Source organism: Saccoglossus kowalevskii, chromosome 4 (genome assembly GCF_978046115.1).
Source record: "Saccoglossus kowalevskii chromosome 4, keSacKowa6.1, whole genome shotgun sequence".
Lineage (NCBI taxonomy): Eukaryota > Metazoa > Hemichordata > Enteropneusta > Harrimaniidae > Saccoglossus > Saccoglossus kowalevskii.
Window position 1 is genome coordinate 8,276,540 of NC_140644.1, and position 24,403 is coordinate 8,300,942.

Consider the following 24,403-nt stretch of genomic DNA (forward strand, 5'->3'; position numbering starts at 1 on the left):
AAAAAAACTACATTGCACTTTCAGGTAATTTTTTGTTTATGGGTGCAGCACTGCGTTTAGTTTAATAGAAAGGTAAAAATTAATCGAACATGAAATTGACACATAAAATTGTTACCATAAAATGTAGAAAGTTTGAACAATTCCATGATGCTTTATGAGATCTGCCACCTGGAGCCGTTGAACTTGCTCCAAGTTTGGTAGTGTATTAGCATGGTGTTGTCGCTGTGATGTGTTTGCACCCGAGTATATGCTGTGCACATGGATACAGAATTTTCATTCCATAGCAGAGAAGCAGGAATTGCATACCTCTCTCCTTACCGAGGTAAGCTAATGGTCATTGAATTGCAGCCTCTCAAGGGCTCTGAACTTCCCTGAACATCTGGCTAGAAGGCTAGCAGTGCGAGAAGAATCGCTCTTAGCTTTTTCCAGTTAATGTGTTGGGACAACTGAGAGGCGTCCCCAGCGCTTGCTGATTTATCATGTGCCCCCTCCACAGGTGGTCAGAAGTGGTGGAATGAAGGGCATTCTGACCAACAAGTGATTGGATATGATCTACAACAGCAGGGCTTTTGGCACTAGTGGAGCAGTCCAACAGATCAGTCTAGATAGTTTTCCTGTGGTTACTGTTTGACACAGGAGATGAGACCGTATTGTAGCTGCTCTCTACTACGAATAGAATTATGATGTGGTGAGGACAGCAGTGAGAGCATTGGAATCTCTGCGTGAAATAAGGATCGGCCTTGGTAGTGGTTAATTTCATGACAACTAGATGCCATAAATGACTCAATGTATTAGTACACTTGCACGAAGTATTAAGATTACAGGAAATGTACAACTGTTAGACGATTAGTCATACAAAGAGCAGTTTTATACTTTTACCGTACTAAACGTTCATACAGAGTCTATAACAATTAAAATTATGAAACCATACAGAGAGGTCAAATGGGAATCCAAAATGACTTGATGAAAACTCTGCCAACTGTCGGCACAGAATACCGGTATATACAACATTACGGAAAACATACACATTAGCAGTCCCTAGTGTAGACTCGTACCAGATAAACCGGTAAACACATATTCAAAGCGTCAGAACCCAATAAGAGAACTAACCTCACCATGCAGGGTCCATGTAGAAAACAATAGGCAACAAATTGTCCAATCAATGTTACATCAAACCATGAAAAAAAATTCACATGTGAAGATGGGTGTAGTGGTAGCAAATGGCTCGTAATAACATAAAAAGAGGCAATAATATACAAGTGTGCACATGCTTAGAAGTACTAGTACATATTGGTAAATGTGGGCACATTTGTGATTTTTATCCAACTCGCAGTTTCCTTAAAAAAACACTTTTATTTTATGATTAATCATACCTTATTGATTATAAGAGTCCTGTAAAAAAAAAAATGCTCAAACATTATATCAAAGTTATTGATATTTCTACTTACATTGACACCACCTGCTGCTTGGTTATATACTTTTTTTTTCAAAAAATAAAATCACTACGATGAGTACACAAAATTTACTCTTTGAAACAAAAAAGCACAATTATTGTTATTGACCTGATTCATATCCATGAACACAGAGGGCGCTATTTTCTCATTTGGTGCATGAATACACTTTTTACTATTTTCACTGGAATTATAAATCAGATAAAATTAAATCCATTGATTATTACTTTCCTTTGTGCGTAACTTGTCACAGCTGATGAATTTCGTAAACAAATTGTGTCAATGATCATTAATACAGTAAATATTAATTTTCTCCTTTGGTGATGAAAAAAAACTTTTTAAGGAAAAAATATTCTAACTGATGTTTAGTAAATAAAATCTGTTCAGTTTTAAATTTGAACAATCTAATTAGAGCTTTTAATTATTTAATTTAAGGGATGATGAAATTCCACTTAAATTTTATGAAAAATGTTTAAAGTATTTGGACCGTAAAATTTATTAACCTTCTTGACATTTTTACTATGAAAATAAGACCACTATGCTAGCCTAGAGAACTTTCATGAAACTGCCTTTACATGTGAAATCAAGTCCTGACGATAAAATCAGTTCAGACTTTTCCTTTGTTACATGAAGTTTGTAGTACAAATGTTATTTATGGAATGTAACATCACTAGGCAAGTTTTATTAAAGTTCTTGTTTAGAAGACAAACGTGGTCCTCTCTTCCTTGGTTTCTTTTCCTTTTTCTTCTTCTTCTCCAAAGGTTCACTTCCCTGGAATAGCATCTATTAAAGTAAAAAAAAAAATGATCTCACTGAGTCTATTGATGACAATAGAGATACTGCTGAGAAAATGTTCAAAATAAAACCATACAAATGACATTCTGTCGCACAACAAAAGGCAAACAAAAAGATTTGTGGGAATACTAAGAAATATTTTCCATAGAAACAACAAACTTGCATTTTAACCATTGCAATTCCCACATGGCAGCCATGTTATTTTGGAATAGAATGATTACTGCTCACTGTAAAATGACGAATTTTCACTGGGTTTAAATTTCAGGCATATTCTGTAGGTTTTAAATTCATGGTTTTATCATTTAGATAATGTGTTCTATGCTCAATTTTACATATTCACTGGGTTTTAATTTAGTGCATTTTCCAGTCAGCGAAATAAGCAAAATTAAAACCCTGTGAATGATTAATCCTTTTACAATATATAATATGTACCAGAGTATACTTATACAGTTTTGTCCATTACAGAGTGCCCTGGGCAATCTCATAGGCGTTTATAGTGGGCAATCTTATAGTGTTAGTTCTTAAACCTCATCTGGGCTATCTTTAGGTGAATTTCCTTTAGAAAGCAACATTTTAGTCATAGACAAAATACATTTCATCTGTCCTCATGAAAGCTATTTCAATACTTGTTTCACTGTTAGAAAGTGCTAATCACCTCTTTAAAAATATTATACTGCAAAATGAATGCCAACAGATCATACACTGAGGTTGAGAATAATGAAATTTACTTCCACAATGCAATCTTTGCGATTGCCAATATTCGAAAATTTCAAGATACATTGGTAGTTCCACACAGTATTCTGAATGGTTGGGCATTTCAGACCTATCGGATCAAATCATGACAGATCAATTCCTACTCAAGAAATCTTAGCTTTGTACAAAAATTGCTCATGATAAAAGTTGAAATATATAATTCATAGCAAACCAAAAAAAATAATAATATTTTTTTTATTGAACCCTGACTTTATAATAAGCAATGCTGTTGTAACCTGAGCAAAGTAAGTTTTTTTTTTTTTTTTGGGGGGGGGGGGGTATGTATGCATTTATGGTCTTGATGATCATTTGCAAGATATTTAGATTTGTCCACTGTCCCGATCAACTCTGCGTACCATCCAGCAATACTGTCCAAGAAGAAAAAATCTGAGATGGACAACATTTCAGAGAATCAAAAACAGCACAATTCTGTGGTCTTTCGAAATTTTAGTGGAGTTTTTAGCCAATAGATGGCCCACCTACATAAACCTCACCCACTAGGGCCTGGTATACTTGACAAATAAGGTGGTAAATGAATTACCAGTACATGACTAATCTAAAGTTGTCAAGAGTATATGAATAATAAATTTGAAATCTTTGAATGGAGAGTTTCTGCATATTAAAAAGGCTTAGTTTGAATATGTTACGATATCTTACCTTTTGATCTACAGCATATGGATTAACATAATCCGGATCACGTGGAATTATATTGAGTTCCTGTGACATCTACAATTAAAAAATTAAGATATATCTTAGAGTACACAAGAAGATGGAAATGTCATGTAAATTTACTCCAAGTTTGAAAAAAATAATGATAAAATTATTGTCACCAAACCATCAATGCATATCTCTGAATAACAAAAGCAGCCTCTAAATATAGCCAGATGGGACATGTATATTCACTGGGATATAATAACCACTGTGTTATATAGCCACATGGGGTATTATAGCCCCATTAGTCAATATAACCACTGGGGAATTAAAGTCATATACCGGTATAGTATTATAGCCATTTGAGCCATAATGGCATTCTACTCACTGGGTCATTATAGCCACTGGGGTTTTACTGTCACATAGGGCATTATAGCCAAACGGGTATTACAGTCACATATGGCATTATATCCACATGAGATATTATTTATAGCCACATGGGTATTATAGCTACAATGGTCATTATAGCAACAGTAAGTTATTTATAGCTACACAGTGCATTATTACACATAGGGGCATTATGGTCACATGGTGCACTGTAGTAACTCAGTGCATTATTACCCATGGGGCATCATAGCCACTCAGGTACATGTACATAGAATGTTATTTTTTTGTGTGCTCTTAGTGATCAAATAAAACATTGAGACAAACAGATAGTAGGGATTAAATCAAATATGAAATGTTAAGTTTTGTGATCAACAAGTGCATAATTAATGAATTACGGTAAGTATATGTTAGTTTCCAAAATGTAAGTCATTGTTTTGATATATATGCCGGGTATCGGATATATATATTTATATATTAACCCAAAGTCATATCAATAATAACAAATAAGTTTCATCATGGGAAGGGTATTTTGTAATTCTAATTCAACTTTTACCATATACATATACTACATTGTTCAAGGTACAGTGTAGCCCACTGAATCAATTCTTGGTGTCAGTGGAAAACTATACTACCGTGAAATCTGTATTAGAAGCCGCATCCCTAATAGAAGTCATACACATTCTTTTTGAATAAATGAGAACTAAAAATTCATTATTTATCATATGTATAGATGCTGCATCCCCTCTGTTGCATTGTACCAGCCATTTCAATAGAAGTTGCGGTTTCTAATACAGATTTTACAGTAATATCAGTATGTCGATAAAACCTAATAAGCAATATTTGTTCGGTTACTATGGTAACATCATAATTTTTTTTACTTATTATAATTTTGTGAGAATTTAGACAGAGGGTTCTCCGAACCCGCCTATTCACATAGTTCATACCCACCATAGACTCCGGTCAGTCAAAATGACTATTTTGTACTGTAGGTATTAATCAGTGATTCTGCCGGTGACGGAGAGATAGAATCTAGGTCAGGGGAAGCCCCATGACCCCAAGATTCTCTTTCCCTTACGCCACGAACCACGTGACCGAGGCAATATGGCAGCGCCATAGACGGCTGTACAATCACTCTGGTTCCTTTCTCTCCGCCTCGAGGACTTAGACCAACGCTACGGAAAGAGTGGGGTGGTTAGGGGACCCGGAGTCTATGGTGGGTATGAACTATGTGAATAGGCAGGTTCGGAGAACCCTCTGCCTAATTCACTATGTTCAATTACCCACCATAGACTCCGGTCAGTCAAAATAACTATTTTGAGTCAGACGCCAATTCAGGTTTTCCGAGCAAACAGAAAAATGATGAAAGTCTTTTCCCAGTCCGAGATGAAATACAATAATCACTCAACACCCTGGTTAAGGCCCAAAAACGGGTGATGTCTTACCTTGCCTGTGCTGTCCCTGGAGCAAGAAGCTAAAATGTTGCTACGGTGACAGGGTTCGGTGTGCCCGAGAAAGCTAGACCCCAACCCAATTCTGGGGGTAGTAAGCTTTCGAAGTAAAGGCCGAAACAGTTCTGCATGAGGGCATAGGCCGCAAAGCTGGGAGCTGGCAATCGCACAGACCTCACACGCTCGTACTTGGTGTCTCTGCAAGCTCTGTGTTGAGGAAGTTAAAGTATTATAGACCTCTAACACAGTCGCAGTAAACCTCCTGGTTATGGAAGTTGGGGAGGCTGGCCTATCCTGCCTGCCTGGGCCATAACACAAAGACATGTGCCTGGCACCCCGTCCTGAATCCTTAGTACGGTTTGGTAGCAACTCCGTGCTCAAACCGGGCAGAGAAGCAATTCCTCCTGACCCTCCGGCAGACAAAATTTGACAGCCGGGGGATGACGATCGGGTGAGGATCGTGTCCTGGGATTTGGTTCTAGGCGAGAAAACAGATTTGTGTCTTTCGCACAACTTGATTGTCCATAACAGCAGTACATCATCCGAGAAAGACAATGCCCTGCCCTGCTCTGGTCGACGCCTACCAGAGGCGAGGGTCAGTAGGAAGACTATTTTCCACATCGAAAAATTTGAGTGGTACTGATCAGAGAGGCTCAAAGGGCGGTCTGCTTAGAGCGGACAACACAGCCAACAAGTTCGAGTTGGGCAGTTCCCTTGTATGGGGTCTTGGCGTCTGGAAAGCAGTAAATAGTCTCCTAACAGTAGGACAATCGGCTAGTCTTGTTCCAGTACGTTCTCAATGGTGGGGGACAAGGCTGACCTGTAGCCAACGATTGTGCTTGGGGCAAACCCACTTCGTCAAACAGGTGGACGAAGGAGCCTGCTACCTGGCCAATAGAGGGATGGTATGGATCAATCTCCCTTCCGCTACACCAATCAGTGTATGCTCGCAGCCTAGAAATGTATGCTGCAATGGTGGAATCCCTGTTCGCCCTGGCCAGGAAGTTGGCAGCCCGCTCAGATAAAGCTTTCGTATGTGCGGGTCTAATGAGAGCCTCTATGTGTGTAAGTGATACCCGCTGGGCTCGTTGGTAGTGCGCCGTCTGGTTGGGACGGCAGGTCAGGTAAGTCCAGAAGCATTATTGGTGTTTCGACTAGCATTTCCGACAGAAGTGGAAACTAGGCCTTGTTTGGTCAATTGGGTGCGACCACTAATAATATGCAGGTGTGCACCTGTTGAAGTTTTCTTCGGTGCCCGGTGAACTAGCACCAAGGGAGGAAAGACGTACACAACTAAGTGGGTCCACAGGGTTAGCAAAGCGACCCTGGCCCAAGCTCGTGGAGTCGGCAGGAGTGTTACGTATGTCGGGAGCTTGGCGTTCCGGGGTGCGGCAAACCGGTCTAACCTGAATGTCCCACAGCCGAAACAGCCTGGAGGCTTGTATCGGCCAGTCCGTGTTCTGGAGACGGAGCCGCCCTGAAAGGGCGTCTGCCAGACTGTTCCTCACCCCTGGAAGGTGATGTGCGGTTAGCTCTGCATTGTATTCCAGGCACCAAAGGAGGATTTGCTCCGCTGGTACTGACAACGATGAGGAACGCGTCCCCTCCCTCCTTCTTGAAGGAGACCACCGCTGCGTTGCCTGTGCGGAGCAGTATTCTGTGGTCTAGAACTATGGGTAGAAAGCATGGTAGTGCTAAGTATACTGCTTTCAGTTCGAGCCGGTTGATATGGTAGTCCCGAAACTAATGCGGGGCCATATCCTTGGACTTGTTCGTCCAGTAGATGCGCTCCCCAACCTTGGGAGGAGGCATCAGTTACCAGAGTCATACCTGCGGCGAGCGGGTCCAAGGTGCCCCCGTTCCGAGGTTGGCCAGTTACGACCACCAGGGCAGGGCTTCCTACACTTAGTCCCAGATCAAAACCCGCCTATCTAGTTCCCATAGGAGAGCTTGGCGTTATAACAAGCGTTATACCGGGCAGCTGCATAGTGCAGCCAGGGGAACGACCATTCGAACCTAGGTCATCATTCCGATGATCCGCATTAGTTCTCTGAGAAACACTGAGGGAACACTGACTAGGCATTTGGCTAGGCTGCTTAGCGCTAAGCAACACACTTGCAATAGCTAAACCAAGCTTACCTCTGTGTCAAAACTCCATGCCCAGGGACACCAACTGCGTGTTGGGTCGAGGTGTGGGGCTAGCCAGTCGAAACGATGGATGGAGAGAAGAACCCTGAATGGTGTCTCCATGTGGAACCGATCGAGGAGCACGTACTGATTCAGTCTGCCTAGGTCCAGAACTGGACGCCCGCCACTTGTAGGTTTGGTACTACGAACACATTTGGGCAGAAGCCTGGATTTAGTTCCGGCTGATGTACTGGCGCCTTTTCCCAGCAAACTGCTACTTCCTGTCTGATTGCTTCTGCCTTGCGGGAGTTCCCTGGCAGTGCCCAACAGGGGAGACACTGACGGGGGATATGGAGATTTCAGCGGTATCCCGTAACCGAATGTCACCACCTGGGAAGGTCCAGGGATCGGTCACCCGCTGTCTCCAAACCGGACTACACTGGCGCAATCTGTGTACGACAGGGATATGTGGCCATGGGTTCGGCAGTTGCGAGGGGGGGTGTTCTCTTCTCCCCTGAGGTGAGTTCCCCAAGGCCTGAAGTAGTCGCTAAGTTGTGACCTGGCCACTCGCCGAACACATGCCTGTCCCCCCCGGTTGCAGAGGTGAGCATCAAACACGCTTTCCCCGCTGTCGGGGTAGACGTCCGCCCAGGGAGGGTGAGGAGCCACCACCTGGCTCTTTCCTCCCTGGGGGCGCACCACTACTCTTCCCTCCCATGGAAGGGTATGAGCGCTTGCCTCATGGCTGACTCTGGCTAGCAGACGACGACCTAGGACATTGTGTTTTCTGTGCTTGGGGTGCCCTCCGCTTGCCCTTGGCAGGGCCAACTGGTTAGCGGATTTGATCTGAACCCTCTGGTTCATTGCACTCCGAAGCTCCGTGACTGCACCCACCATTCTCTGAACAAAGAGGGTGGAAGATGTCCGTGGGTCGGTAAGAAGGGAGTCAAAACCCACAGCGGAGACCAAACACAAAGATAAATTCGTTACCGTTATACAGTTACCCTGGCTGGCTGAAAGTAGGGGGGTAAACGTGTGCCCTGCCCTGAAAGCCCTGCCCCGAGATCGGAGGCTTGGCTGCCAGCACCCCTTTGGCATTCAGTGCCCGAGGCTCCAGAGGAGGCCCGGTGCAATTAGCCTGAGCCTCGGCCTCACCCAAATTAGTGGGAGAGCCAAGGTTGGGAACAGGGGTTCCCGGAAGAGATGTGTTTGAATGCAAACATGCTTTCGTGTTTCTTCCTGCTTGCCCACCGAGGGGCCGCAGTGGAGACAGCTCGCTCCGACTGCGTCTGATCTACCCGGCTTGCCAGGCACGCAATTGCCCCGACAGTCCTTCGATCAAAGCCCTCAACTCGGAGGCAAACCCGGCGTTGTGTGAGGAAGGGTCCACAAAGGGACCTGCAACGGGCCCCATAGGAGAAAAGCCTCCAGGGGAACAGCCTCGTAAAGCCGGTAAAATTGGGTAAACCACCGCCTGATAAAACTGACTGTGAGGATGCCCTCCGATCGCAGGGGGAGGCCGAGAAAAAATATCGGTACCTCCACCATCGGGCCTTCTACTCGACGTCCCGGTACACGAAGCACCGGTAGCCGAGCGTGAGGACTTTCCACTCATGCCAAACACGCACTCACTTTAACCAAAATCTCGGGCCTCAGAACTCCAGTGAAAAACACACGCCTTCACGGCAAAAACCCCGAACCCCGCATGCAGCTACGACAAAAGTATTCCGGATGCGGGTTCTATGCTGTTGAATTCTGAATATAACCACTACACAGTCGACTCAAAACACAAGGAGACCAAAAAAAAACGGCAGCGAGCCCTGGTGCTGTCATTACATCTATTCATTTCTAAATACATAGATCAAGCATAAAATGAAGACAACATGCATGAGGGAAGCGAATTACAGTAGTAAAAGGTGCCGCCACGAAACCAACAAGTGGTTATGTAGTGGCACCGGGTTTTAATTTCTTTGTTGTGGAAAAAAATATTACACACAAGGGGGAAAACGATACGAGGGTAAAGAAGACAAGAGAAACTTATCCTACCAGTAAGAATGACGAATGCCGCCCAGCAGCAACAACCCAAGCTAGAAACCCGGACAGGAAATAGCAAAAGAGCCAGGCAGAGCCGCTTAGAATCATTTCCGACGTGGCGGAGATGAAAGAAGTGTGATTGTACAGCCGTCTATGACGCTGCCATATGGCCTCGGTCACGTGGTTCGTGACGTAAGGGAAAGAGAATCTTAGGGACATGGGGCTTCCCCTGACCTAGATTCTATCTCTTCGTCACCGGCAGAATCGCTGATTAATGCCTACAGTTCAAAATAGTCATTTCGACTGACCGAAGACTATGGTAGGTAATTGAACGTAGTGAATTTAAGCATTCTTGAGCAATCAGTGTATTATATTGTATTGCTTGAAAAAAAATAGTGATGTAAAATAGTGACTAAAGTTACATGAAACTCACCAAATTCAACATTTTATAGTGTATTCCTTCAAATACATTACTCTGTTCACAGAATCCAACTGCCCATCCCATGGCGTCTTTCCACTCACTCTTCTTGTCATAAATGTCATGTGATATGTCAGGTAGTCGTAGCAACAATTCACCAAAGAATGCTGTGTTTTCAAGTACACTTGAAAGTGCTATAGGAAGAAAATTATTAGGCAAGAATGAATTAACTAAAGAGGTTGTACTTGAATGAATAACCCATAATTTTTCAGTACATCATACTGTTTTAAAGCATATGGTGACGACTGATTGAAAGTCGTATTAAGTTTACATACATTTTGATAAATTGGATGTCACATTTTACAGATTATAAACAGATTTTAGTGGAAAATAAATTGCTGATGGCACAAACATAGATCATGTATCAATATATAGGATACCCAATGAGAGAACCAAATATCTAACGGAAGTAGTAATTTTGATATATTTCAAGCCTTGGGCATATCAAAATTACGGCACAAGTTCAATTAACGTTAGTATCAAGTGTTCAAATAAGCTTAAGACTTAGTGCAACTTTTACTGCATACAGGAATGCCATTCTTTGAACATGCTTTGTTTTCTGTTTATTGCCTGTGTTTAAACAAATAATATTTTTTGGAACCCCCAATATATTTAAGATTGTAAACTGTAGACACATTTTCAACACATTTAATTAATTTCCAGCAAAATCTATGAGCAGTCTAAACAATAAATTGGCAAGCAAATCTCATGCATTGGGCAATGTAAAGATGGGAGAATTAAAAATGTCAAATTCCTCAAATGTGACTATACAATGAGAACATGCTTTGGTGAATGTATGAAATTATCAGTGTACAATGCAATTATCACAAAATTACTCTGTCTATGGTCACTAAACAAGCTATGTTTTGGCAATTTTGGAGGTGACCAGTCGATGACGTCACAATCTCAAATGACATGCGATGACCAATCATTTTTATTGGCCATTATGTGTAATATTAAACAAACAGTTACCAAAGTGGAGATCAATATTCATTTTAATGACCTGAAGAGGACATTATTGACTGAGGTGCAGCTAATGTCAATAATTCCCCTGAGTGTCATTAAATTGTAACTATGTGTTTATAACCAAATAAATTACACTGCATAAATTGCTGGAGTTTGTTGTTGACGCCATTTTTTGTAAACAATTATGCACACACAGAAATTAAATCGAGGTCATTGTACCAAGTATAGAACAAGTTTGCAAGTATGATTGGCATATGTACGAACCAAAATATCATGTTGTTTAGAAATGTACCGTATATATATTCTATATTGAGTTTACCTTCTCTAGTTTGTTCTTCAGTTGGAAATTTCTCTCCTGGTATATAATTAGCTTGTTGTAATATAAACCTAGCACCATTTAAGACCTATATGCACACATAGAGGGTGAAAAGTGAGTGATATGTCTACAAGTACAACGCTTGGTTCATTCATGGATTTTTGCACAAAACTTGAAAATATACGGTGCAGTCTGAACCCAGCTTGAAAATATCTTAGCTTGCTTTCAAAACCATGACAGATCCAAATAGTGCAGAGTAATCTATTTAACTACGCCCCAACAGGTAAATACTGCAAAGAATAAGTTAAAAACAATGATGATGTGTGTAAGTTTTATGAAAAGTCCACCTCAGATGCCTGCCACCTTGGGAGATAATTAACACTTTGGCTGTACTGTAGGACTATACACTTGATTTCCTTTTTGCTGAAAAGACATTTTGGTTGTTTTGTATGAATTTTATTTTCACTAATTTTTGATGATTTGAATGTAAAATATAGCGAAAAAGGTAATTTTTAGTTTCACTGATTCATCTTTTAAGTGAAAATAAATTCAAAAAATTATAATTTTATCAGTGTAAGTTTTATTATTAGTTGTTTTGGATTAGTTTATTAATTGTTCTTACCTCAAACAGTTTTTCAAAAACCATGGTTATGAGTTTGTATTGTTTCTCATAATCTTGTAATGAAAGAATGTTATTAATGGCTTCTAAGTGTTCTTGTCTTCTTGACTGAAATAAACGTCTATCTTGGTACGAATTAAGGATGTATATGTAATTATGATTTCTTGCCAAAAATTGCTGCCTTGTCTCATAAATATTTCGTTTCAAGATACATGTAGACAATTAGCTGTTGTGGTTTTGGCTCATATTATGGTTCTTTGTAAGATTATCATAAACATGATTTTTCTTTATTTTTTCACTCAGTGTTGCATAATCTCATCTTTATCAAAACCTGATGTGATAATTCTGATATGTACGACATATGGCAACATTTACATATGTACAGGTAGCTTCCATTTGTACCAGTTTTAAAGAGTAAATAATTCAACCAGTGAATATACAACTTATTAATAAATACTATGCATTTAACATGGTTCAAGAAGTTTTCACTATTCCACTGTCTACATCACTCAAGTAGTTTTCAATGTTGTTGGATTATACTTGAACATGAAGATACTCTTATGGTGCATCTCATTGATGTGAAAATTGAAGGTAAGTTGCACTGTAGTGACTAAAGAATCTTTTGTCTATACATAAGCCGGTAATGAAATTACCTCTTTCGCTCTCATGAGTGAAACGCACGTCAGCAAGCCCTTTCAATTTTGCAAGTTCTTGTGTTCACAAATTATACTGAACTTATAATGAAATGTACTGCACCCCCAGGATTGTGCTATTTACCGGTATCAAATAAGTCAAATTGTCTTCACTACAATAAATCCTGTCATGCATTGTGGTTCAAATTTTATTTCAGGTGGACTAAACACTAGTAACCTAGGAAATTCGAAGTTTGCTTGGATGCAGTGGTAACATGAGTAAAACATGCTATAAATGTGAAAGCGGTTGAGGGGCCTAATGGCTATACAGGAAACAACACAACTCTGGTGTGCAACTGTTGTTTCACATCATATATTTTTCTGTATTATACCCTATCTTCCATCATTGTACAAAGATTCTCGTGTGCGATTCGATGACACCCTAAAATGCTGAAAACTGAATCACAACCAAGATCCACAGAACTGCATGCTTGGTGATATTCGGCTATTGTCAAGAAGCTTCAGATGTATGTGGATATCTTATAGAGATCTATAGATATAATTTAAAGCAGTGACTTATACCTTTCTTTATGTATTACAGCAGAGATTATAAATCCTTGATTACAGATATTTTTCAGCTGGCAGCCATTACTATAATATATACCGGTATTAAATAACATAGAATCAGTTTAGAATTAATTAATTAATTAAAAGTATGACTATACTTTCTGTATCTAGAAATAAATGCCATCTATTCTATTCTGCAAAGCAATCAATGGTTTTACCACAGTTCCGATAGAGAGACTGTGTAACTGCCATATATGGTTTGTTTGCAAAGGATACACACAAGGAGATCTTTGTCCCCAGAGTCATTGGAAGGCGGTACTTCTTCCCGATTTTCTCCACATAATACTGTACTCGACGTTATCAAACACACCAATACGTGTGCATAGAAACGCATTTCACCTGAGTTACAAATCAATCTTCAGATATAAAGTAAAAAAAGGAAAAGAAAAAAAGATTAACTGTGGACTTCTCCTCTCCGCGAGTGATCACCTGCACACTTGTACACGTCGGACTTTTTCGTCACGTTGCCTCCTACCGGAAGTTTGGGAGGGATTCCCCTTCCCAGCATTCATTATTGCGCACGCGCAAATGCGTACAAATAGGGATTTTCCAACATGGCGGATACCACCACGGAGGTGAGTCGATATTTGTATTTATAAAATGTCAACACAGATCACCGTTGCTTTTGTTTTGAGTTGGATGTAATTTAAGGATTCCTGGTTAGAGTAATTGCTTCCTTTGGATCGGTGGCTGTTCTGGTACAAATATTGCATTACATATGGCATTATACGGCTGATCGCCTTCACTGATCGCCATGTGTATATTCCTGGTTCCACGTCACACACAGCTGTGCTCTAGATCCATTGAATCACGAGTTCCACATTTTGTCTGCGTTTTCACCACTGCTGTAAAAAACCGGCTGTCGCAAGCTGACGCCAACGCAGAGTTAGCATGTAGCCATTTTGAATGGAATAGTTTTTCCAGTGATTTTTAATTGTTGTGTAAACGGAAAAAGCCAGTTTGAAATTGAATGTTTTTGTCGACGAACGGTGTAATTTTGTTATTTTCATTACCCGGTCAGTATATGTTATCACTATTTGATTGTGCTTTGTTTAATGCGATCTAGAATTAATTTTATAACAACTTGCTACGTCACTTTGAAATGTTTAATTGTGTCTATCATGACATTTGTCATTCGTGTATATGAGGAATTATAATTATTTTCATCTCCAGAATAACATGACGGATCTTGCCTTGGAACACCCGATTGAGGGGGATATTACAGTACCTGGTGCACCGGACGATGAAAGTGATGAACTATCAACATTAGATGAACCAGTCGTTATAACAGTTGTAAGTATTCATGGATGATAATGATTTAAATTTTGTTATCAGAATTGTCGTTGACTGAAAAAAAAAAATTTAATCTGTCTCTTAACTGAATTGCAACTGAAATATGAAATTCTGTTGCTTCTCTTCGGACTACTTGTCATAAGATGGTGATTATTATTTAAGTCTTAAGTTTTAATCAAACAGGTGTCTCTATTTAAATAAATATATTTTAAATGTTGTTATTTTTTCATCCATGAAAAGATTATATCATTCATAGCAACAAATAAGCCATTTTCCGCTCACTGAGAAATCCCAATTTGCATGAAACCAAATGTAAGAACAGGTCAAACAAAGATCATAGTGACGTCAAATCATTGTGTGGGATTCAACAAAGGAAAAAGTATTTTGTGGTATTTCTACACTTATTAATAATGTCACTTGTGCAATGCACATTTGATGTCAATTTGATGAAGTAAAAGAATCTCTAGACCATATTCTTCTCTGAAAGATCATTAGTTTTGACATTGAGTTAAAAAATAATCATTGTTGAAATTCAAATCATTCATTTTTTACAGCAGACATTTGTTCTATGCCTTTCATGTACTAAGCAAGATCTCATAGTACCGGTACACAGAAAATCTCATATTGATGGTTGATTAGTATATACTATTAACATGACTTGAGGTAGCATCTATACATGTACGTACATGTTGTGTTTCAGTATGATACACAAACATCTATGGTCTATTCACATACTGTGTAAAATAATTTATTGTCATTGGATTTATTTTTTTGCTGAAAACCACAATTTGGTTTGAAAGGTATTATTTTGACCAGTAGGCTCCATCTAGGAACTATTACTATTTTGACTGATTCTCCGATATAATAATAAATTCTGAGTGAGAATGATGTACTTTACATGTAGGCCATGTTATTGGTGGTTGGAGGTTGGATCATACAAAATATATTTGTACATGTTTTATCACTTTTTTGATTTTATATTATTGCAGTCCTTTTAAATCAGGCGCTTATTATTTGAATAATTGGGCATTAAATAACATCCGAAATTGGATCAAAAGTAAAAATGTAAAAAAAAAGTATTCAAAAACAGTGGTTTAGGTTTTGTCTAAAAGCGTTTGCTTAAATTCTATGGCACTGTCAAGGAATTGTTTTATCAATGGATGTACAAATGTTATTTTCATGGAATTGTGTCTAGGAGTCCCCAGGGTTCGCCAATGTAAAGTGGGCGTGGCACATTCGTAACTTGCATCATTGGCATAAACGTTGAAAAAATGGAAACCAAAAAATCTATTAATCTACATATTATTACATATGCATAATATATATATATATATTTATTATTACAAAATTAATGAGAATTTTGAAGAGCTATTATTAAGTAAATGTCAGCACGTACAATCAGCTGATTTTAGCTGCACGATTCATCACGCGGCGACATCAGTTGTTTACCAGTAATGATCACGTCAAAAAAAGACGTAAAAGTTTAATTTATTTTACCAAATAGATACATACATGCTTTATTTAATTTTTAGCAAAAATTGTAATTTATATTTATTTGGACGAAGCAAACTAAATTTATGATGTCGCACAAACGTTCGTAATTGGTTCATTGAAAAACTTGCATGAATGTGCGTCATCGACACCAAAAAAAAAAGATGATCAAATGAAATAAAGTCTACACAATAGAAGATTTTCGATCTGCAGTTAACAGTTACTATCAAAAATAATAGAATTATGTATAAAAAAATACATACTTAAAAGAAGAATTTTCATTCGTATCGAAAGTTTGTTGATGTCTTTCGTTAAAAACAGCAGTGACCCGGAAACAGTTCATTTTACTGCGTGCATCCTGATATTATGTAACGATGCCTTTGAGGAAAACAACCAATCAGAATATTTGTTTCAAGAAAAGCATAAGTAAATTTATTTCCTCCACTTATGATGCGAGTTGAAAGGATGGCCGTTTTACCGGGGTTTTTAAATAGTGATTTAAAGAAAATTCAACTTTAAATAGTGACATTCGTCAAAATATAAACATTTACATGTTTAAGCAAGCATTTGTGTGGACTTCTTGGTGATCAGCAATGTCTGTGATGGTACTTCGGCTGCGCTGGTCATTTACCGATCGTGCAAGAGCATGGCTGCCTTTGTTCCGCTCGGCGGTGACGATGTTGCTGCTACCAGCCACGGCGTGAACTTGGTTTTAACCATAGATCTTATGTTTTAACGAATGGTTTTACCGATAAAGATTTTATATATTTGACTTCACCCTGGCAGTAAAAATATGGGTACGGTAATACACTTTTCTAGGCCACATGTTCATTTTTAATCGTGTTGAAAAAAACTTGCAACTTTTAGTTCTGTTGTAACATAGATGTACTAACAAGCCGGAATTTTCACAGTTTTCATACCTTAAAACAATGAACCAGTTACCCTGAGCACGATGAATCATCTTCGGAAGACAATGAGTGATGGCCTGTTTTGTAAACAATTCTTTGTCTGGGACCATGCAGGGTGCACAGGAAATATAACAGGGCGCTGACAATTTAAACAGGGCGCCAATTTCAGATAACAGGGCGCGGCGCCCTGTTAAAACCCCTCGTGGAGAACCCTGGTCCCCCATCAATAAAATAAGCATATTCATTCCTTTATTTGTTGAAATAAGTTTTCTTATTGCGACAGTAATTAAAATATTATGAAATCTTATAAGATGCATACAATTAAGATGTATATAATAAAAAACAACACAGGTCAGAGAATTAATGTCTGACCTGATAATATCTTTGTGAATGGTTTGCATTCATGGTCAAGTGACAGGTTGGTATCTGTTGTGTAGTGCCATCCATAAGCCATTAATTGTTGCATGCAGTTGTTGCGAAGTTTTTATTTACATTTATGTAAACACTATACATTTTGGTCATTCCACCAAAAATCAAAAATGGCATCAAAACCATGTGACCGAAAAGATTTATTTTATTTTTCTCATAAAAGCCGATTTCCAGACACAATACCTGCAACCTACCAAGTTGATGCACTCATAAGAAACAAATCACGTTACCGGTACTGATCCACAGAGCCATACATTCTACATTCAAAATATCAAATATTTATGGTAAACAAATGAAACTAAGATGATGGCCAAACCATGTGACTGATTAAAATTATTTTCTTTACTTGTAAAATACTTTGGCCATACATGTTTCATGTCAAATATCAAGTTGATCTGTTAAAGTACTCAGAAAAAACAAATGCACAAAATGTTTGTCATTTTTCATGAAAATTCAAGATGGCTGCCAAACTGCGTTACTGATTCAAATTCTTTTTCAACGCTTTAGTATCCCTCATTGTATGTTCCATTCAGTGTCACTAAGTATGGCTGAATTTGCAATATGTTAATGATATTATATGTTTTTTCTATTTTATTTTAGAAAAGAGATTTAAAAGCAGTTGGTATTAAATTTTTTCACGTCTTGTGGCCAAAACAGAGCAAAACGTTACTTAGAGAATGTAAGTATTTATCATTGATTAGTATTTATACACTGAGTTAGGTCTAAACCATTCAGAATGTAGTTGAAACATGTTGAGTTTGTAGGGTGTACAGTTGTTGGAATATATTCAGTGGAGGTACTTCTAATTCATGCTTATTTTTTCACTTTCAGGGGATCTTTGGGGACCTCTTATTTTGTGTATTTTATTAGGAATGTAAGTATAACTCATTTGTTTGAAGGTACAAGAAATGAACATTACCATCACTTTGAGTATTTTATGTATTGCAGTATGAGACATGATAAATTGTGTTGATTAACCGTATTGTCTCCGTCTTAGGATGTTACAGGGTTCAAGTGCAGATGACAACAGTGATGGGGGTCCACAATTTGCAGAAGTGTTTGTAATTGTTACCGGAGGTGCTATTATAGTTACACTTAACTCACAACTTTTAGGAGGAACGATGTAAGTATTATTGACCTTACCTTGATAGTTTGATATGATAAGTTGTAGCAAGGTATCTTGTTAAGGCAGAAGGATTGGTTATCACCTGACATTACTTGTTGACTCCTTGTAAGGAGTCTCTTGATTGTTTAGTTATCCATTGAAGTGTCTACATGGGTTCCTTTTGCACCCCACCCCTAATGTTAACTGTAATCTTCATCCTCACCTGAAGCCCCTAAGTTCAATTGTATATGCCCCCTAGCTACTTAACTATGTGTTCTTTGGAGGGGCATATACAATTAATTCTGAAAGGGTAGGTTAGGGTTGGGGTATGCAAAAGAAGCACTTTCCTCTAGATGATAGTTTACACTTGTAGTGGAGATTTGAGAATCATGGATATCTTTATCAAATGATTCTTGGCATTCTTGCAGGGTTTCATGTTGCGAGTTCAGATGTAAAGAAGAAATTACAATTTATTGTGTGTATTTATTACAAACAAAACCCTCTCTTTCAGTAAAATTGAGGTCCCTTTATAATATTGAGGGTCTGGGAAGCAGACCTCTAACTATCATCACCTATCCCATAATGCATTGTACATACATTATGCTAACTAGTGCGCTCAGTATAGCCCAAGAATTTAAATTTGACTGAAATTATCTAGTCATTTTTGGAAAGATTTAATATTCTTTATATTGTGTTTTGTTTCACTTACAGATCATTTTTCCAGAGTGTATGTGTTTTGGGTTATTGCGTATTACCTCTGAATGTAGCTCTAATTGTATGTAGACTGGTATTGCTAGCACCGGAACAAACAACAGCACTCTTTGTTATCAGATTTGCAATAGTATTTGTTGGATTTGTGTGGTCCACATTTGGTAAGTATGCTTGTCACTGTAGTGGATATTATACTTTTCACCACCAGACTTTCTTGCCCAAATTTGTCTACACATTTTTCTTATATTCTTCAATATTTCAGGAAATGAACCCTAATTATGTAGCCAACAGACACAATTTCAATTTTTATTCAACAATTTGGCTATTTTTGTCTCAATCTTCTGAAGGACTATGAACAGAATTTTTTTTTTCCCTACATTTTACAACGCAAATGTTCGCACATGTACATTAATAAGGTAATACCACAAAGTATACATTAAGGCAGTACAGTGATTGAATCTATTGACATATAGCATAGTTTGTGGTATTCTCGAAATAACCTCATAGTAAGGTAAAGGTATTGTGACATGTCAGTGAGAGCAGGACATTATTACTGATATCACTCATTCTGATTCTTTTTTTATTTTGTTTCATTGCAGCATCTATGGCCTTCCTTGCAGACAGTCAACCTATCAACAGAAAAGCACTAGCTGTTTATCCCATTTGTTTGTTTTACTTCATAATTGGTTGGATGATTTTATCGCATACTCATTCCTAATTACTCATATGTATCGGGTTATGTACATATATTTTATGGGATACTTTTTGTACCTACAGTACGCAGCATATTGCTAAAGCAGTCATGCTGCATACAATAATATGAGGTTATTACGACAATACCTCAAAGTATGCAGAAAGACGGTACAGCTGGAGAATTGGCCGACGTGTAGCGGAGGTCGATGCACGGCGTACTTTTTGAGTGCATACTTTGAGGTATTCTCATAATAACCTTACTATTATACATCTTTTCCTTCCAAGGATACACCATGGGAATGCCGAAATCCAAAATGTTTATAACAGAATCAGCGAACTAATATGTGTGGAGTCTGGTCAAACTCTGGTCGCAGCCATGTTTGTTTTTATTATTAGAGGACGCTTGCGCGTGCAATCATCCGATATTTGGAATTCACATTACATAATATGGTAGGATAGAAATACCACCTAAAATACTGCAAAATTTTCGGCACACTGTAACTTATGGCGTTACGGTGACAGATGTATAATAATGACTATTATTAAACTTTGTACTCAGAGATGATAATATAAGATTTATTGGTGTTTTCTATTCTGTGACTAATTTGATTGTGGTGTTTGTTTTCCACAATTTGGATTATTTTTTCACAATATGTAAGCACCAGTAAATATTCATCTCAAAATTTAACTTTAAGGATTTGGCCATTTTACATAAATTTTATAGTAGTAAACACTATCATTGTATTAATTTGTTTTCTGTACAAAATTGTTGATTTCCTCACAGAATTGGACTGTATTCAATTGACCAAAATGTTATGTCCTCCCATATTTTTTGTACCCAATGGTTCTCAGACTCATGCCACTAATGCAGGGAGACAAGGAGACTACACTATTTTTGCTATTGGAAGAGTTAATGCAAACTAGGATAAGTGAACTCTCTACATGTTCAGAGAACCTACCAGTGCTATGTGTGTACAATCTACAAATATGGAATGAGATATCTCGTCTTCCAGTATTGATGCAAATCAAGCTTTTTTCAATCAAAATTATGTAAAAATAAGCATTCATTTAAAAGGGTAACGTGTTCTAATTTTTATATAGGCAGTTTTGTTCTGACTAGGTGTGGTGGTCAAAGTATTATTTAATATCGGTATATTAAAATTAAAATACTAGCAAAAAATGAAATTTGATTATGTTGGTGGACACTTGCTTGAATACACGCTTTGTTTTCACCATATCCCAATTTGCCAGGAAGAATGACTTTTCAGATTATTATATTTCCTATATCAGGCACGGGACGTGCAACTTCAGTGTTTCATTTGATGTACATTGTATCTATACCTAAATTCCTATAATCTGTCAATTGTCCACTATTTTTACACTTTCACAATGTTTTTCTGCATGTCCAAATACTCGTTTTCCTTGGATGTTTGCCACAATTTCTGCATAGACTGGATGCGACACATACATCTATTCTTTCTGATTGCGAGAAGTTTTTTTTTTTTTTTCACGTACATTATTACAAATGTACGTATTTTGTAGTTTTATTACAGCATTAAAACAACCTGTGTAAATTGGGAAGGGGGTTTAATACCACATGCACAATATTGAAGTCAATGACACATGTAAACCATTTATTAATTTATTAGGTAATTTATTAGCTCCCACAGGTGTGTGTAATTTATCCATGTAGTATACATTTAGTATCACATCTTGTTTTCTTGTTTGCGTCCAGATAAAAATGGAAGTTGGGGTTCTTTCAGTTACAATATACAATATACAAGAATAACTGGATTGTGCATGGGTATATATTGGCAACACTTTTTTTTTTTTTTTAAGATGAATCATGTTCCAAGGATTTTGATTTTTACTATGTGCAATTCGACTACCGCGAGCTAGCTTGGTGCCTGTGCAAGAAACCTAGGAAAATAGTGTTGTACCTGGCAAAGTTGGGCTTCAGACTAGCTTGCGGACATTACCAATTACAATAACTTATTTTGTTATTTTAGTGACAAAATATATAGATTTTTCCTTGAATAAAAGGCATGTATAAACTTATTATTCCACATGGTTTTATTGTCACACACTAACGTTTGTGTATATACTGAATTACCGCGATAATTTGAGGAAGTAAAAGCCCATTAATATTATTCTAATATATGGCTTGATAAATACTTCAGATTTATCGCTATGTGGAAGTGACCTATTTTACCTACACACATATGAAATTGGTGGCACGAGACCTGCCAGTTAAGCTTTCACAACTATCATTCTTGTAATATGCTGCTGATGGAAGTAGTACAATGTAGTAGTAATTTCAGTACCACTATGTAATTAAAGCCTCGCTTATTAGTCTTGCCTACCGCTCCATTGTCCAATACTTTCAATCCATGTACCAAGCAAATTTTTTGGCTTACTCGTACTAACTTTGGTTGTGCATGTTATATCGTAGGACAAGTTTTTGTGTGTGCATTCAGAAATCTTTGTTGGTGGTTACCCGATTTTATTTGTAGAACGTGTACTCTAAAAGCCCAATCATTATCCAATGTTTCAAAATGACAATGTTTACATAATTTCTACTAGTTTATAATTCCCAGTGTACCAACAATGAGAAAATTTTAAATGTTTTTTGAGAAACAGTATTGATCATGTGTGGAGTAATCAAGTGACAATTACTGATCTTGTGAATGGACTCTCACATGAACGCTTTATTTTCTGGTCATCATTCATCAAAGCATGGGCAGTGGAACAAAAACTAACCTCGTCCTTTGTGAATGCTCCATTAACTCCCGCTTTTTCAAGTCAAATCTTTCCTATAAATTGTCTTAGGACTTTTGTACAGATCATGCAAGTTTTACAGAGCTGAAAAACCACAAAGGATGGGCTCTCGCAGTTGCCCATGTGACACTCAAGTCATTGCCTTCTCTGCCACATTCTTCAAGCACATACCATACAATTTCATTCATACACGCAATAAATTTCCTGCAGTATTTTCCATTTAAAAATGTGGGACATGGGCCCTTTTCCAATACAAATATATTTTTGCAGGACTCTAAATGCTTCCATAAATAGATGGTTTGGAGGATAATGGTTTAAGATAAAGCCCTAATACTCCACCATTGCCAGGCACAATCTTCTAACATTCCTCAAACTGCAGTCTCAATATTTAACAGCACATGCATCTTGGGTCCGACATATCCCAGATTACTCTGGCTTTATACTATGCACAGGATGCATGCATTTTACCAGATTAATCTGGCGACATAGAAAACAATTTTGACAGCTTTGAATGCAGCATGTGCTACTGTGGAATACTTTATTTTCGCTGAAGGAATTGTGTGAAAACAAGTCATTGTCAATGACACGTCCCCGTTCCGTTCATATTTGAGTGACATATACATTCAAAGCAGATCATGACCGAAATGCACCTGCATATGTACAACACATTGTACTAAATCTGAACAAAATCCATGCATGCATGACTGAGATCCGGTTCTGGAATTGTGAAAATACGTGATTTTAATGCATTTTCGGCCTTAAAATGGCCATCATTCAGCTATTGCTAAGCGGATCATGAAACAAATGCACATATCTATTTGTGACATGATGCACCATGTGTGTGTGAAGTTTGAACTTGATCAATCCAGACATGTCTTGGATACGGATCCAGAACTGAATTCTTTAAGAAAATGGCCGCCAGTCGGCCATTTCGAACTTGATCTGAAAAAAAAAATGACGTGCATCAAGGTCCTATTATGTTTAATGTATGTACCAAATTTGAATGAAATCCGTCCATGCATAACTGAGATCTGGGTCCGGAATGGTGAAAATGTGCGATTTCAATGCATTTTCGGCCTTAAAGCGGCCGCCATTCGGCTATCGTTAATGGGATCATGAAACAAATGCACATACATATTTGTGACATGATGTACCTTGTGTGTGTGAAGTTTGAACTTGATCAATCCAGACATGTCTCTGATACGGATCCAGAACTGAATTCTTTAAAACAAAATGGCCGCCAGTCGGCCATTTCGAACTTGATCCGAAAAAAAAAAAAATGACGTGCATCAAGGTCCTATTATGTTTAATGTATGTACCAAATTTGAACGAAATCCGTCCATGCATAACTGAGATCCGGGTCCGGAATGGTGAAAATGTGCCATTTTGATGCATTTTCGGCCTTAAAATGGCCGCTATTCGGCTATCGTTAATCGGATCATGAAAAAAATGCATGTGCATATGTCCCATATAATGTGTGATGTATGAGTGAAGTTTGAACATAATCGGTCCATGCATGTTCGAGATACAGGTGATCACGGACGCACGGACGCACACAGGGCAAAACATAAGTCCCCGTTTTCGGACTCCGTCTGAACGGGGACTAATAAAATCCAGCCAATATACTTTTTTCCAATATTTCACATTAAACTCATCAAAAATCAGTGAAAATAAATTCCATACAAAACTCCCAAAAAGCCTTTTAAGCGAA

At 38.1% G+C, this 24,403-nt stretch overlaps 2 protein-coding genes across 3 annotated transcripts; one reads left to right on the forward strand and one right to left on the reverse strand.

Annotated features, from left to right (window-relative positions):
- Positions 1 to 1,922: 1,922 nt before the first annotated feature.
- Positions 1,923 to 13,749, reverse strand: LOC100367501 (coiled-coil domain-containing protein 134-like). The gene is made up of 6 exons (XM_006812551.3): positions 13,501 to 13,749; positions 12,029 to 12,150; positions 11,410 to 11,494; positions 10,080 to 10,258; positions 3,657 to 3,725; positions 1,923 to 2,234 (listed from the first exon to the last, which is right to left on the reverse strand). Exons 1-6 carry the CDS (start codon positions 13,616 to 13,618, stop codon positions 2,136 to 2,138), a joined length of 672 nt encoding a protein of 223 aa, XP_006812614.3. The 5' UTR covers positions 13,619 to 13,749; the 3' UTR covers positions 1,923 to 2,135.
- A 63-nt stretch (positions 13,750 to 13,812) lies between these two features.
- LOC100366793 (protein YIPF6-like) lies at positions 13,813 to 20,487 on the forward strand. Of its 2 annotated transcripts, none has more exons than XM_002731627.4 (7): positions 13,813 to 13,859; positions 14,458 to 14,577; positions 18,006 to 18,084; positions 18,237 to 18,279; positions 18,403 to 18,528; positions 19,222 to 19,382; positions 19,821 to 20,487. In XM_002731627.4, the coding sequence occupies exons 1-7, from the start codon at positions 13,839 to 13,841 to the stop codon at positions 19,937 to 19,939; spliced, it is 669 nt and encodes a 222-aa protein (XP_002731673.1). In that variant the 5' UTR covers positions 13,813 to 13,838; the 3' UTR covers positions 19,940 to 20,487. The 2 variants fall into 2 exon arrangements, with proteins under 2 accessions (XP_002731673.1, XP_077861481.1); XM_078005355.2 differs by lacking the exon at positions 13,813 to 13,859 and adding an exon at positions 14,175 to 14,300.
- Positions 20,488 to 24,403: the final 3,916 nt, after the last annotated feature.

Excerpts from the sequence above, each read along its gene's own strand:
- LOC100367501 (XM_006812551.3), bottom strand. The coding sequence starts at position 13,618 with ATGCGTTTCTATGCACACGTATTGGTGTGTTTGATAACGTCGAGTACA. Across the intron at positions 12,151-13,500 it reads GGACAAAGATCTCCTTGTGT|ATAGACGTTTATTTCAGTCA; the intron begins GTATCCTTTGCA and ends ATTCGTACCAAG. Across the intron at positions 2,235-3,656 it reads CATATGCTGTAGATCAAAAG|ATGCTATTCCAGGGAAGTGA; the intron begins GTAAGATATCGT and ends TTACTTTAATAG.
- LOC100366793 (XM_002731627.4), top strand. The coding sequence starts at position 13,839 with ATGGCGGATACCACCACGGAG. Across the intron at positions 18,085-18,236 it reads CAAAACGTTACTTAGAGAAT|GGGATCTTTGGGGACCTCTT; the intron begins GTAAGTATTTAT and ends TTTCACTTTCAG. Across the intron at positions 18,529-19,221 it reads CAACTTTTAGGAGGAACGAT|ATCATTTTTCCAGAGTGTAT; the intron begins GTAAGTATTATT and ends TTTCACTTACAG.